This window comes from Eleutherodactylus coqui, chromosome 2 (genome assembly GCF_035609145.1).
Source record: "Eleutherodactylus coqui strain aEleCoq1 chromosome 2, aEleCoq1.hap1, whole genome shotgun sequence".
Taxonomy (NCBI): Eukaryota; Metazoa; Chordata; class Amphibia; order Anura; family Eleutherodactylidae; genus Eleutherodactylus; species Eleutherodactylus coqui.
Genome location: NC_089838.1, coordinates 230,626,964 through 230,642,655, shown reverse-complemented (window position 1 = coordinate 230,642,655; position 15,692 = coordinate 230,626,964). Strand labels below are relative to the sequence as shown.

At 43.7% G+C, this 15,692-nt stretch overlaps 1 protein-coding gene across 1 annotated transcript in view; it reads right to left on the bottom strand.

Moving 5' to 3' along the window:
- Positions 1-10,354, bottom strand: part of AP4E1 (adaptor related protein complex 4 subunit epsilon 1) — a 61,872-nt gene extending 51,518 nt beyond the window's left edge. Inside the window, exons 1-3 of the mRNA XM_066592603.1 lie at positions 10,192-10,354; positions 7,609-7,680; positions 5,139-5,262 (exon numbers count right to left, since the gene is read on the bottom strand). Of these exons, the coding sequence (XP_066448700.1) occupies positions 5,139-5,262; positions 7,609-7,680; positions 10,192-10,317 (322 nt within the window). The 5' untranslated portion in view covers positions 10,318-10,354. The remainder of the gene's footprint in view (positions 1-5,138; positions 5,263-7,608; positions 7,681-10,191) is intronic.
- Between the last annotated feature and the right edge of the window lie 5,338 nt (positions 10,355-15,692).

Here is a 15,692-nt window from a genome sequence, read left to right as displayed (position 1 = left end):
GAAAAACATACACGATATCAAGATATATACATAACACAAAATACAACATTTAAGACATTTACATTATGCCTTGCGCTATAAGACAATACGATACATAAACTGCTCCTAAACATTGATATGATGTTCCATTTTTGCTACCTCACATCTCGGAACCCTTAATATAAGTATAGTCAAATCTGTACAAGATGCTTGCTAAGTATACATGGCAGACTTCTCCATCCTTTGGTCTGATGCAACTTGTGGGGTATTCCAATATTTAAAGAGGTTTTCCAGGAGATAATAAGCAATATTGAAAATTCTAGTCATGTCATAAAAAAACAGACCTTCAGACATCTACTCGTATGTCGACAAGAAAAAATAAATTTAAAAAAACTATGATTTTTTGGAAAGTATGGAGGCAAATGCAAAAATAAAATTTAAAAAAAATGGCTGTATCCTCAAGGGGTTAATAGGTGGACTTTCAAAGTACAATATACTGCAGTACAGATATTGCAGTATATTGCACAAGCAATCAATTGTTAGAAAGTTCCCAACTGATAATAGGGCCAAAAAAAGCGACAAAATAAGTTTTAAAATTTTTAATACTTTAAAAAATGTTATTAAAGTTTAAAAAACACTTCTCGGTATAAGCATACAAAGAGGTCAACAGAATAAACAACATCAGGACAGATGCTATCGCTACTTCCATAAAAGTCTGATGTAATAAAAGCTTTCATTATTTATCCTACACAGAAAATGCTGTAGGAAAAAAAAAAATATATATATATATATATATATATATATATATATATATATATATATATATATATATATATATATATATATATATATATATATATACACACACACACACACACACACAAAATGCCAGAAACGTGTTGTCATCCCATCTCCAGGATAAAAAGCTGAATAAAAAAAGTCATAAGTTTGCCCAAAATAATACTAATAGAAATTACAACATACCACACAAAAAATGAAGTCTTCACACAGACTCAAACAGAAAAACAGAAGAGTTATGGGGCTCAAACTATGAATTTGGCATCATCATAATAGTAGAAACCTAAAGAATGCAGGTAACATGTAATTTTTACCGTACGTGAATGCCGTAAAAAAGAAATAGTGCAATTAAGTTTTTCCATTTCACGCAACTTTAGAAATTTTGAAAAAAGTTTTTCAATACATTTTATGATGCATTAAATGGCTCTACTGAAAGATACAACTTGTCCCACAAAACACAAGCCCTCATGCAACTATCACCACCCAGCCCGCGTCCTCCGTTCTGCTAACGAAATCAGATTAAGAGCCCCTTTAACTCAAACTTATCATTCCCGCCTCCAAGGCTGGGTTCACACTTGCCGTATTCCCGTCGGAAATCTCGCGGTTTGGCCGCAGCAAAAACCGCGAGATTTCCGCCGGGAGAACCGCCGCGGTTTAAGCCACGGCGGCTTTGAAGCGGCCCGGCTGCTTGCTTTTCCGTTGCGGCCAGCTCTCCCATAGAGGAGAGCGCGGCCGTAACATAAATAAACAAAAATCCGAATGTAAACAGACATGCTGCTTCTTTTGAAACCGCGGCTGCGGCGTTTCAACCGGATTTACCACAGCGGATTAGCCGTCCCGTGTGGACGAGGTTTCTGAGAAACCTCGTCCACATGGCTGGCTAATCCCGAGATTAGCGGCCGCGGGCGGATCTGCTGCGGCAGAACCGCGGCAAATCCGCCCTGTGTGAACCTAGCCCAAGACTTCTCCAGAGCAGCACCAGTCCTCTAGAATGCGCTACCTAAAACTACCTGGGCAATCACTGAAACACAAAACTTCAGGCATGCTCTAAAAATGCAGCTCTTCAGGGAGGCATACCATCCTCTAAACCAAACCCCTCTGAACTCCGCCTGATAACAAGCTCCCTGTCCTAAGACTGCAGTTCCTCCCAGCTGCAATCAACCGGCACCTACCGTCATACCGATTCAGCCACTCTACGGCTTAATGTCTGACTATTGTCTATGTGTATAGCATCTCTCACTCTCCATACCATGCACATATCCAGCCCCTTTACCTTCTGTATTCCCCCATTATCTGTAGTATGTAAGCTTGTTGGAGCAGGACCCTCACCCATACTGTCTTCATCAATTGATTACTACATGTAACTGTGGTCTTGTTTCTGTTCCCCCTATCTTGTAAGCGCTGCGGGATTGTTAGCGCTATACAAATAAAGATTATTATTAACTACATCAATGGAAAACTCTAAAATAAATGTTATGGCTCTGTAAAGGCAGAGACAGAAAAACGAAAATAAAACAAAAAAAAAAATCTCTGGTCTTGAAAGGGTTAACCCCTTAATGACGCGGCCCCTTTTTCTTTTTCCATTTTCGTTTTTTCCTCCCCCCTTCAAAAAATTCGTAACTCCTTTATTTATCCATCGACGTCGCTGTATGAGGATTTGCTTTTTGCGGGACGAGTTGTATTTTTTAATGGTGCTATTTAATGTACCATATAATGTACTGAAAAACTTTTAAAAAATTCTAAGTGGAGTAAAATGAAAAAAAAAACCCATCTTTTAGTGCGTCTTGTTTCTACGGCACACAAACAGCAACAAAAGTGACATGATAACTTTATTCTATGGCTCGATACGATTACTACGATGCCAAACTTGTGTAGGTTTTTTTTTGCTATACTACTCTTTTCTTTTTTTTTTTCAAAGACATTTAATTTTTTTTCAATTATTTTCTGCGGTCATTTTGTGCGCGCAATAACTTTTTTTTATTTTTCCATCAACGTAGTTGAGCAAGGGCTCATTTTTTGCGGGATGTCCTGTAGTTTCCGATAGTATCAATTTGGAATACATACGACTTTTTGATTGCGTTTTTTCTGGGAGACAGGGTAACTAAAAAGTGCATTTCTAGCGTTTTGTTTTTTTTTTGGTCGACGTTCATCGTGCAGGAAAAATAATGCGCTACTTTAATAGATCGGACTTTTACGGACGCGGCGATACCAAATACATATTTTTATTTTATGATTTAGATTTTTTAATAATGGATATGGCAAAAGGGGGGCGATTTAAACTTTTATAACTTTTTTTTTTTTTTACAATTAAAAAAAACTTTATTGATTCTTTTTTACTTTACTTTGAAGTCCCCCTGGGGTACTTTAGCATGCGATGCTTTGATCGCTCCTGCATTATGACGTAATGCTGTAGCATTACGTCATACTGCAATTTAACAGGCAGTCTATCCAGCCACCCCACGGGGATGGCTTGATAGGCAGTTTGGTAAGGCAGCCCTGGGGCCTTTCATTAGGCCCCCGGCTGCCATGACACCTGCACGGCTCCCCCGATCTCACTGCGGGGGGGCCGTGCGGGACCCCCGAACATCGTTCGGGGGATTTAAATGCTGCTGTCAGAATTGACAGCGGCATTTAAATGGTTAATAGCCGCGATCGGCCGAACGGGCGATAGCTGCTTTTGCCCGCGGGTGTCAGCTGTTATAAACAGCTGACACTCGCACTGTATGAAAAGAGGTTGCCACGCAACCTCTCAATACATACCCCGCCGCTCCATGACGTACCAGAATGTCATGGAGCGGGAAGGGGTTAAATTACAAATGTCTTCACACAGCTTTAACTCATTAGAGACCTCAATATGCCTTTTTACTGAGCTCACTAGTGGGTTTTAGGCCTCTTTTACATGGGCGACAGCGATATCGGCACTACAAAATCGCTGCGATATCACAGCTTTGTACACGTGATTTTGTAGTGTCAGTGATGCTTTTTCTTGTGGAAAAAAAAAAAAGTTTCAACGCATCACTGCTACCCGCGATTTCCTCACGCGATAAAATCTTATCATCACGAGAAAGTTAGCAGGACTTTCTAATGTTAAAAATCGCAAGTTCGGGCTATGCGATAAAGAAGGAAGCTCCATGGGGAAACACGGGCTACAAAACATCGCAAATCGCAGCTGTATAGAGAATGCCACAATTCTTTTTTCTCTAGCAACAGACAAGACATGGCTAATGTGACGGAACCCATTGGGAACCACGGGCTTCACATACATGCGTTTTGTAGCACTGCTGCATCGCTACAAAAATCGGGCGATTTTGTAGCCCGTGTGAAAGCGGCCTTAAACCTGCACATCTATTTAAAGGCAGCGGCTTTCTGCCTACTAACAGCCAGGCTTCTGTTCTAGCAGCTGGTAGCCTCAAATCCTTACATGTCTCAATCCATAGCAACTGCAGCATGCAAGCAGATGACAGGGGGAAGGAGCTCCTTCCGTCACCTATCAGCAACCTCTAACATGATTGCAAAGTACTAATGGGTTCCCATGGCAGCCAGAAGCCTGACGAAGGCCTCTATGTCTGCCATGTAACGCAGCCTATTAGGCTTAGTGGAATGCACTACATAAGTAATTCAGTGTACTATTCTAGCGATTGAACAATCACATCTTCAATTCCCTTTCAGGGACTAAAAAAAAAAAAATTGTGACAAAAAATTCAATAGAGCTTAGTTTAAAGAAAAAAAAATCCAGTTTTAAAAATATGCGCCCCCCCCCCAAATAAATAAATAAATATTGGATAAAATACCAAAAACAAACTTTAGAAAATCAACCTATAATAGGTATTACCGCATCTGTTACGACACAAGGAAAACATTGTTATTTATCTCACATAGGGAGCGTCATAAAAATATAGTTTTAAGAAGTAATGCTGGAATTGTTATTTTTCTTTTGTTTGCCTCCCAAGAAATGCAATAAAAAGTAATCCAAAAGTCTCCAAACTGGTACCAATAAAAACTACAACTCTTTCCACAAAAATACAGGCCCTCACAGAGCTCTGTTACCAGAAAAATAAAAATGCTGATCCATATAAGAGAATGTTATTATTTTTACCGAATTATTAACGTTGCAAAAACGAAACCCCAAAACAAAGGTGGCATTTCTGCACGTTTTTCTCCATCTCACCCCCCAAAAAATGTAATCAAAGTTATCCAACACATTATATGTACTTTTCCAGTCGTACGTGGGCCTCAGTTCTGGTCATCGGTGGAAGTTCCAGCAGTCAGCCCCCACTAATAAGACACTTGTCTCCCCTCACCTATGGGTAGGGGATAAGAGATAGCCCTTTTAAGTCTACCAATAGAAGAATGGTACATACCAACTCGTTTTTCAAGTAGGTTTCCTTGCTGGGCTAATTTGATGGCGTGAATGTAACCAAATGAAGCTTCATATCCGAGCATTTCACAGTAAATCAGTCTCACCATGCATTCCTTCATCTGCCTCTGCCACGGAAATACAAGAGCAAGATTAGTGGTAAGATCTGACAGATTATTACATTTTGGACTCTATCACACAAAGCATAACTTGTACATATGCGATATCTTTACTGACATATGAGATGAATAGATATATTAACACATGATCGTTTTCTTCCGCTTTGGGATAATATACCCCTACTGAGACTTACAATATTAGAAGGTACCAAGGAGTTCCATACGGCTGTAGGTCAAGTGTATTTGTGCAGGTCACAGAAGTGACTTCTGGGACTCTACTGTATAGTAGGTGACACCTTACTCCTCAGAATAAACACCTCAGCTTCTGCAGAACCTCTTTATGAAAAGTATGAGAGAACTTCCTGTGCACCACTGATTGATGTAAAAGTCCCTCCAACTTTTCAGAAAGGTGTACAGCATCTGGTACAGAAGAGCGCTTCCCGTCAGTCAGTAGTTGGCAGTTTCTGAAGGAAGATGCACACAGACTATATTGTACCTCAGTTCTGACATTACCGACATCAATCAAAAACTTGTATTGTTCTATACACAATATGAGAAAAACACACAAAACGCAAGTCCCTAAATAGTTGTATTATTGGAACTTCTCTATGTGATTCTACTGTCAGAGTTATATGGCAATGATGGGGAATTTAAAGGGCCACAATTTTACTTTTTTTTATCCATTCATGATGTTACCATCTCCATATATATATAAGCTAGGGTTACTTTTATTAGTTATCCCTTTTTGTCTGCACGCCTGGCCTCTTTTCTCAGATGGTCATGTGATCTCAATTCTGACCAGCTCAGATTTACTTGGGGTTAAGGACTCATTTTCTAGTCAATTTCTCAGTTTGTGTGATTTTGATACATGGATCTACCACTGAAACTGTGTTGATAGGCAGACAGACAGACACTCCTGTCACAGCTACTGATGATGATCATACAGCTCCTGTCACACAGTTATAAGAGAGGAGATCACAGCTCATCATCCTGACTGTATACTTATGGGTTGTAGATTATTTGGGTGGATACAGCAGGTAATGATAATTAAACTGTTCCCCGCAGACAGAAATGGTATAGCCTAAAAGGGGATCTGTCATTAGAAAACAAAAATTTTATACTTATCTATCCCTACCACCTCTTCTCCTGGCTCCTGCAGTCCCCCGAGTCACCTCACCGCAAGCCGGACGATTTTTCGTCTTCCAGTGACGAAGCGTCCATTCTCTGCAGTCTCCATCCTGCAGGGCAATGTATGATACGTCACTAGTGACATAGCATTCACAGCCTAGAAGGGAGTGCCGAGCTATTGCAGAGACTGTGCATGCATGCTGTCTCTATGCAATAGTATATGAACTCTCACGGCAAGACAGCGCGTATGTGCAATCTTGGCAATAGATGGGCATTCCTTCCTAGGCAGTGAACATTATATCACTAGTGACGTAACCTACACTGACCTGCAGGAAGAAGAATGCCAAAAATGGATGCTCCATAACAAGAAAAAAAAGATCCAGCCGGCTGAAGGTGAGGTGACCCGGGGGATTGTGAAGGAATAGGTAAGTATTACTTTTTTTAAAATAACAAAACCCCTTCAACTAATGGAAGGCCTTGATCCGGCTACCTGAACCATCCAGGGATTGAAGCTGCAACCTTCAGGTTGTGATCGAGAGCTTAGGACTGCATTCTGCTGCCTTAAAGGGGTTGTCCCGCGCCGAAATGGTTTTTTTTTTTTTCAACGGGGCCCCCCGTTCGGCGCGAGACAACCCCGATGCAGGGGTTAAAAAAAGATCACCGGAGAGTGCTTACCTGAATCCCCGCGCTCCGGTGACTTCTTACTTACCTGATGAAGATGGCCGCGGGGATCTTCTCACTCGGTGGACCGCAGGGCTTCTGTGCGGTCCATTGCCGATTCCAGCCTCCTGATTGGCTGGAATCGGCACGTGACGGGGCGGAGCTACACGGAGGCGGCATCCAGCACGAGCAGCCCCATTGAAAAAAGAAGAAGACCGGGACTGCGCAAGCGCGGCTAATTTGGCCATTAGACGCCGAAAATTAGTCGGCTCCATGGGAACGAGGACGCCAGCAACGGAGCAGGTAAGTAAAAAACTTTTTATAACTTCTGTATGGCTCATAATTAATGCACAATGTACATTACAAAGTGCATTAATATGGCCATGCAGAAGTGTATAGACCCACTTGCTGCCGCGGGACAACCCCTTTAACACTCTACGCCACACGAGGCTTGTAATGTGTATACACCTGTGGCTGTAGTCAGACCAATGAAAGACAGTGAAGACAAAACAGACATGATATTATAGGGAAGACTGTACAGAAAATTATACATAAATGCGACGTTACCAGGGTGGTGGTCGGTGAAGAAACGGTCGTTTTCAAGTTGGCAAGTTCTTGCTGGATAAGCTTCTCTTCCTCCTAAAAACACACACAGATCGCCCGTGTTATCTGCCACCTCTTATAATAGAATGACACTGTGCTTGTGGAGAGGATGCGACGTACAGTGGGCACTGCATTCTGTGCTCCATTTACACTATGTACATACATTGGGGGAGGATTATAAAACGGCCTAAAGGGGCTTATAGATTATCAGTCAAAAGAGCGAAAGTGAACAATAATCGTTCGATCTAAACACGAGCCGACGAGTGAACGACGAATGATAATCATTAACTTCTCGTTTGTTGTTAATTTTCTGCAGGCATAAAGATAATCGTCGGCTCATTTACATATCGTTCGTGTTAAACAGCGATCGCTCAGTCCTTCTCGTTAACCTAGAAAGTGAATGTGGATTTCTCGTTTGAACAAGCCAACTGGCTGTATAAACAGGCGGCCCGAGAGCCAACGAGCTAGCGCTCTCACTCGCTCCTTCAAACGATAAATCAGCTCATCTAAAAGGACCCCAAGACAATTTTTCTTTTAGAAAGTTGCATAAACCTACCCCCTATATAAGATTGTCCCCGATTACATACAGGGAGCTGAAACTGGGGTCATCAAATTAATCCAAATAAAATGGTTTAGTGGCATAATAAAAAAAAAGTCGCCCCACGGTAGGGAATGGTATACAGGGATGAAGCAGCCATCACTCGCTCTCTCGCGTTGCCTCCGGTCGTGTGCCGCTGACCTGGTCCCTTGTATACGGGCAGGAATGATGTCATTTTCAACACTCACGTGAGCGACAGTCTTCAGCGGTCTTGTGAGCGATCACGTGAGATCATCGCTTCTTGTATAAGCAGCACAGAGGATGAGTGAGTAAGAGTCAGTGGTTTTTTTACACCATTCCCTGGGATGGTTTTTTTTTGTGTGTTTTTTTTTTTAATTTATTTATTTATTAAGGTGTGTTCATAGGTTGATGATTTGCTGCAAAACCGCAATGCAATCTGTAGTAAATTAACAACCCATTAACGACCCATGAACACAGCCCAAGCACTCCTTCCCACTAGCATATACGTATTTGCGTGCATCTCAGCACTGCATTTATGCGGAAAGAATGATGCTTTTTTGCGTGCATGTCTGTTTTTTACTGAACTACTCCTGCCCGCAGGGCAGGTTCACTTGTGCATGGCAAACAATATGCACCACTTGGCTACCACTGGTGCTCAAATGCAGAAAGAAGTAGAGTGTGCTGTATTTTAGTTTTTCTGCACAGCCAAAATGAGCACGCAAAATACAGAAAAGTGAAGAAACCCATTGAAATCAATGGCTTCTATTCTCTACATATTGCGTACAAATATGCCCGTGTGAAGGAGCCCTAAATGCACAGTCACACTGTGTGGCGGTATTAGTGTATCTTGACGCCAACGCCAGCTAGGGTTTTGACAGGGGAACGCCCCTGTCACACCCCTAGCTTCCTATTGGGTATGATCCTGTAGGTCCTTGCAGCAGCGTCCATCAAGCTCCGCTGGTGACACACGGGTCCCTGCTGCCGGACCGAGCCGAAGGGAAGAGACCCTTCTGCGCAAGCGCGTCTAATCGGGCGATTAGACGCTGAAATTAGACGGCACCATGGAATGGAACAGGTAAGTGAATAACTTCTGTATGGCTCATAATTAATGCACGATGTATATTACAAAGTGCATTAATATGGCCATACAGAAGTGTATAACCCCACTTGCTATCGCGGGACAACCGCTTTAACCTGCTCACACAACGCTCCCGCCCATTCTCACCACCGCACCCCAGTCTTACCCCGCGCCACTGCAGGAAAGAAGCTCCACTCCTGACACTGCACTCCCGGCAACGCTCAGCACCTGTGCCCAGTGTTGCCCTTTCCCCCCGCGCCGCTGCGGCCCACCAGCTCCGCTGCTGACACTGCGCTCTAAGCACCAGCCAATCAGGAACAGGGGGCGTCAACCACCTGCCAAACACACTGTATCTTAACTCCACCACTACTTCCGGTGGCGTCAAGATACACTAATACCCCGTGTGGCAATGCTGCAGAATTTCCACAGCGAAAAGTCTTCAACAAATTCCGTGTAAATTTAAGAGCCAAAATCTGTGTCATAATCCGCACTATTGGGGCAGATCTCGATGAGGGTTTTGGTGCAGATCCGCAACAAGTGAACGTACCCTTAATGTTTTAAAAAATGGCCATTCTCCCCTTTGTAGCTTTTTCAACCCAGGAGTATTTGGGCTATTGGGGACTGGAAAAGAGGGGGCGCAAATGTCCGGTTAGTTTAATAGAGCATTTGTAACTGAAATGTGGGAGCCCGAGTGTAACAATGGAGGATGCATGAACATCAGGGTGACATTTACTAACAATCTGACCCAAATCAGCTCTTTAAATGCGTGCAGAACTACAACTCCCAGCATGCACTGGCAGGACAAGTTGGAAGAGCCACAGATCTGAGACTGCACCTATAGAATATACTCCATATATGACTAGCAGCCGACAGACAGGCAGCTGCCTCCCTCCGCCGCACTAGCAGTCACCTGTCTGGAGCTGAGCGCAGTGATGCTCCGGATGAGGCTCCCCAGCTTAGAGCCGGTGCCGGGCGCGGGGTCCTGCAGGATGAGTCCGGGCAGGGCGCTCAGGGTCCGCTCCACGATCTCACTCATCGTCCAGCTCACCGCTCACAACAACAACCGGCATCGTCCAGCACTTCCGCTTCTATTCAACATCAATAACTTTATTCATATCTCTGTACTCCGTGCAATTAGCAGTGCGGACGCTAGATGGCGCTCGTCGCTATGCACTGAATTACGGGGAGGGAGAACATAAATTAAAAACTAGAAAGTAGCCCCACAGACTTCTCATTGCCACCAACGTAATCTCAGCGTGTATCACACGGTGAATGGAGCCAATGACAGCACATTGATGTATAATGACCCACTACATTGATGTATATTGACCCGCTCACACTAACATTTTTTTAATCTTATATTTAAAACACCAAATCTGTGTCGCATACAAATCCGCAGTTCTGGTCCAATTTAAGTGACATTTTGCATGAGCATCCTCCAGCACCAGGCAATGAGTACTGGCGTAATTAAAAATCGAAAACTCACCGACTTCCCCTGTAATTTTTGTTGCCAATAGCAACCAATCAAGTTTTCTCTTCGTCACGGCCGGATCTTCTTTTTCGGCCGGCGGATGAACTCGTCACGGCTGCGGCACGTCGCCGGCACGTCGCCGATGTGCCGCGCGCATGCGCCGGGCACATCCGCCGAGCCGAAGCAAGAAAGATCCGGCCGTGAGGAAGAGAAGACCTTCCCGGTCCGCTCCGGTTGAGTAATTCTTTTAAATTCCTATTTTAGGTCTCCCGCGGATCCGGACGGCTTCCATAGGCTTCAATAGAAGCCCGCGGGAGCCGTCCCCGCGGGAGACCCGCATGAAAATGGAGCATGGTCCAAATTTTTTCATGCTCCATTTTTTAAAAATCCCTTTTATTGACCATCCGCGGGTATTTATCTACCCCGCGGGTGGTCAATGCATCCCTATGGGGTGCGGATCCGCGGGCAGAAGAAGAGTTAAAATCCGCTGCGGATTTTAATTCTTATTTTGCCCGTGCACATGAGCCCTAAGGCATCTCGCAACGCACAAATCTCATGCAATTTTCACGGCCATGTAAAAGCGGCCTGATACGTGCATAAAAAAGAATACAGCATGTTCTATCTTACTGCATATTACATCTGTACAGCCCTAGTGATCTCTATGGGTGCGTATTAAACGCTTTATATACGTAATACATTGCGTATATGCGGCATTTAATACGTAACGCCGCTAAGAGACAGAGCAGGGAATTTTTAAAAAAAGGAAACTAGTCACACTGCGCATGACAGGTTGCGTGACAATCACTGCCCTACACACTGATATCCGGCTCACACAGTGGTAAAACGCCACGTAATACACACAGCATTTTATGCAAACAACCGTGCGAATGAGCCTTTATGACAGCTGTATAAAAGAAAATCTCCCCACAGTAACCAATCACAGCGCTGCTTTCATTTCTTATACTGCTGAGATAAAATGAAAGCTGCGCTGTGATTGGTTCTCGAGTGCTACTGCTCAGCCAATCAGAGCAAGCGCTCAATGAACCAATCCCAGCCATTCAATGCAATGGCTGTGATTAGTTCATCGAGCGCTGGCTCTGATTGGTTCTTGAGTGCCACGACTAAGCCAATCACAGCCAGCACTTCCTGCAGGTGAGGATTTTGAACCTCCAAACCAGGAAGAGCTGGGGGAAAACTACAAGCAAGTCTGCCGATGCTGCAGATGAGACGTGCAGAGGAGTGAACAGCGCCTATTAGGTGATGTATTGTTTTTTGCTTTTTTTTTATGCAGATAGGCCTTATTTTAGGGACAAACAGTAGGACTTCCTTCTGTAAAAGTTGCATCGCCCCACATGAAAATTGCGTTTTTGTGCAATGCAACACATACGTAGGCTGCATAGGGGGTCATGGTCTAAAAAACATTACAAACCACGGCAATATTCAGCAACACACAATTTAAAGAAAATAATACGGATCCATTTAGGCTGCCTGTCCACGGGCGAATTTTCATTGCGTTCCCCGTGGCGATAATCTGGCCGCGGGAAACGCATTGAACGCTTTGCATAGCATCACTATGGAAAGCGCCGCCCCCTGTCCACAAGCGGAGAATCATTGCAATTCTCTGGTCGAGGCCGGCAATTTGCAGCATGCTGCGAATTGCCGCGATTCTCCGCGGTCAGCCTATCTGTAAGATAGGCTCACCACAGAGATCCGTCTGCTGGCTCCTGCTCCCGGGGGCGGCTTACGCAGCGGGATTTTGCAACGCCCATGGACACGCAGCCTTAATAGCAGAAGAAGAACGATGATTTGAATGTACCCTAAAACTAGGCGAACAATGCAAGAAGTGTAGTCATGAAGGCACAGCAGAGTAGCGACAGACTTCTAACTCAGTATAGATATAACACCTCCAGACTACAGTGCAGCTTGCAATGATGTACAGGAGGGATTAAATACAACAAACAATGGATCTAGAGACCCTGGTTTTCCAGTATGTGTTAGGCCATTCAGAGACTCTTAGGCTGGTGTCATACAGGGCAGAAATCTTACGGAATGTCCGCAGTGGGACCGCACAAAAAATTTCGTGAGATTTCTGCAGCAGAATGGCTGCTTCAAAATCCGCGTCATTGATCACAGGTTTTGAAGCTGCTTTTCAACCTGTATTCTGCTGCAGAATTTGCTTTCCATTGAAAGAAGTGAGTCCGCAGCAGAAACAGCTCCAAAATTGACATGTCACGGATTTGAATTCTGTGCCGCATGTCAGTTACAACGTGGCTTGCCCGAAGTGGACTGTCGGCATTGTGGGACTGAGATATATAAGGGACCTTTCATGCAGGACTGAATTACACTGCAGGACGCAGTCAAATCTGCAGCTGCAGAATTCCACACCAAAATCCGCAGTTCTAACTGCGGATTGTGATGGGGAAATGCAGGCAGGTTTTAAGCAATTTTGCAGCAAAATCCGATTTTTGTGTGGAACTTACCCTGGCTTGCTGTGCATTGTGCAGCCTATTCCATCCCATGTGAAAGGACCCTAAGGTGGCAGCAACAGGTCTCACATTTTCAGTTGATTTCTGGTAAGAGCGTGGCTCCAGCAGTTGTGGTAGTCAGTTGAGCTACTGAAGACAGTTTCATCAGCAGACCAAGAGGCAGAAAGATAATGGTCAGAAGAGAGCAAAGAACAGAGGTTGCTTCCAGCAAATCCGTGACTATCTGGGGTGCTGGTAGCAGAAAGTGACGCAGTTTAGTAACCAGCAACCTGCTGCTTCTGAAGGCAATATATATCTACTTTGTTGCCAGACCCGCTGAGTGATGGCTGGTCAACTATATACAATGATAAAAGGAGAACTCTTTGTGGAGTAACTGACATACTGATTATGCGAAAATTATGTCCAGGACAGGAGACTGGCCCAATTGTCCTGATGCTGTTAGTAAAATAGCAGAGATTGTTTGTCTGCATCTGGTTCGTGTGCTCCAACCGCCCATTAGACTGTGGGTGGCAGGGACGTAACTGAAGGCTCAGAGGCCCTGATGGAAAACGTGAGCTGCCCCCCCCCCCCTCTATCTGTATCTGTACCCGTACCCATACCTAAACCATGCTGCACAGAGACATAACTTGAAGCTTCTGGGCCCCAATGCAAAACCTGTAACAGGGCCCCCAACTATAATGTTTATTCATAGTACTGGGCTCCCTATATGGAGAAGAGAGGCCCTATGGCCCCCTAAGGCTCCTGGGCCCGGGTCCAACCGCATCCCCTGCACCCTCTATAGTTACACCCCTGGTGGGTGGTAAGCCGAAGAAAAGTCCAAAAAACACCCATTAGCTTACAAAGGGACCTCCATAAATTGAACCCCCCTATCGGATATTATGTGCGGGGAAAATCCATGGAGGAAGAAAATACGGTCAATGAACCTCTCAGCTTGCTGGCTGGCGAATAGTAATCCGGGCAAAGGCACAAAATGGGCCGTCTTGAAGAATCGGTCAACAACCACCCAGATGACAGTGCACCCTCCGGAAGGGGGTAAGTCTGTGATGAAATCCATCGCTTTATGTTGCCATAGTGTCCTTTAGATGGGTAAATGACAAAGAAGCCCAACCAGTTTCAGTTTCAGAGATTTGTTCTAAGCGCAGGTGGTACAAACAGAGACGAAGTCACGGATATCCAGTACCATGGACAGCCACCAATAGAGACAACAGATTTATTCAATAGTCTTGTGTTGCCCAGAATGTACACCTACTTTGGAACAATGTCCCCAGGACAGGACCAACTCTCTCTTGGATTTGGGTACAAAGGTCTTTCCGAGTGGAATATCCTTAGCCCAGACAGGAGCCATGGTTACCATCTTGACAGGTTCAATGTTAAATTATGAAACAAAAATTATGAAACAGCGCCTCATGCATCCTGGATATACAGATCACATATAAAGATTCAGAGAAGGTGTATAAAAACTCACCTGGTGGCAGGTGGGATAACTCAAAGGGGAAACCCACCTGCACCTAAGATCTGGGTTAGCATATAATAAATGTAAATCCCTTTTTATGATCCAGTAAGGGGGCTGGAGAGACGTCCTGAAGTCTGTGAAGGCTTCACCAACCAGGGGAGCCTGCCAGCAATTAGAAGATCAAAGCTGAAGAAAAAGTAAAAAACTCCATGCTCACCGGGTCTGGGAAAATCATAAAAAGTATTCCAAATGGGTATAAAGCTTTAAACCATACTTTTTCAAGCATATAATAGTAACATAAAACAGAACCAACATATATAATGAATATGTAGTACACTTACTCTTGATAGACATGCTGGACGCCAAGCCAATTAGCATAAGGCGTCATCAGGGGAGGAGACTGTCAATTGACGAATAGACGTAGGTCACCTGATTCCCTGGAAAGCAACGTGTGTTCCAATGTGCAGTTAGATGGAGCGCAAGGTGTACATTCCATTATTACTATACCTTCAATGATGACGTTACTGCACCTCATTCATAAAAATAATACGAGCGAGTGCAGAATTAACTTAGTGTATGAATCTCTTCTGTGGGGTTTATGGTGATTACTGGCTACTCTTATTGGTGAGTCTATGCCAGACTATATAGTATAAAGATATTGCCATGAAGTTATGTTTAAGGGCATAAACAAATAAATACAACAGATAGACAAAACAATTAAAAATTACATGCATATACACAATCATATAAAAGATGCAAGCTTAAATGTACAAAAAATGTATATTAAAAACTATATAGAGCATATATAGCAAATAAATATTTATAATGTTTGTAATCAGAAGTACATTTCTTTTTTGCGAAGTTCTTCAATAGAACTGGAGTTAATATATTCAATGGGTGTGACTTTTAACCCTTTGCTGTCACAATTATGAAACTCTAAAAAAATTACGTGGGATGCTATGATTGGTGATACCATGTTTGATATTAAATCTATGTTTGGA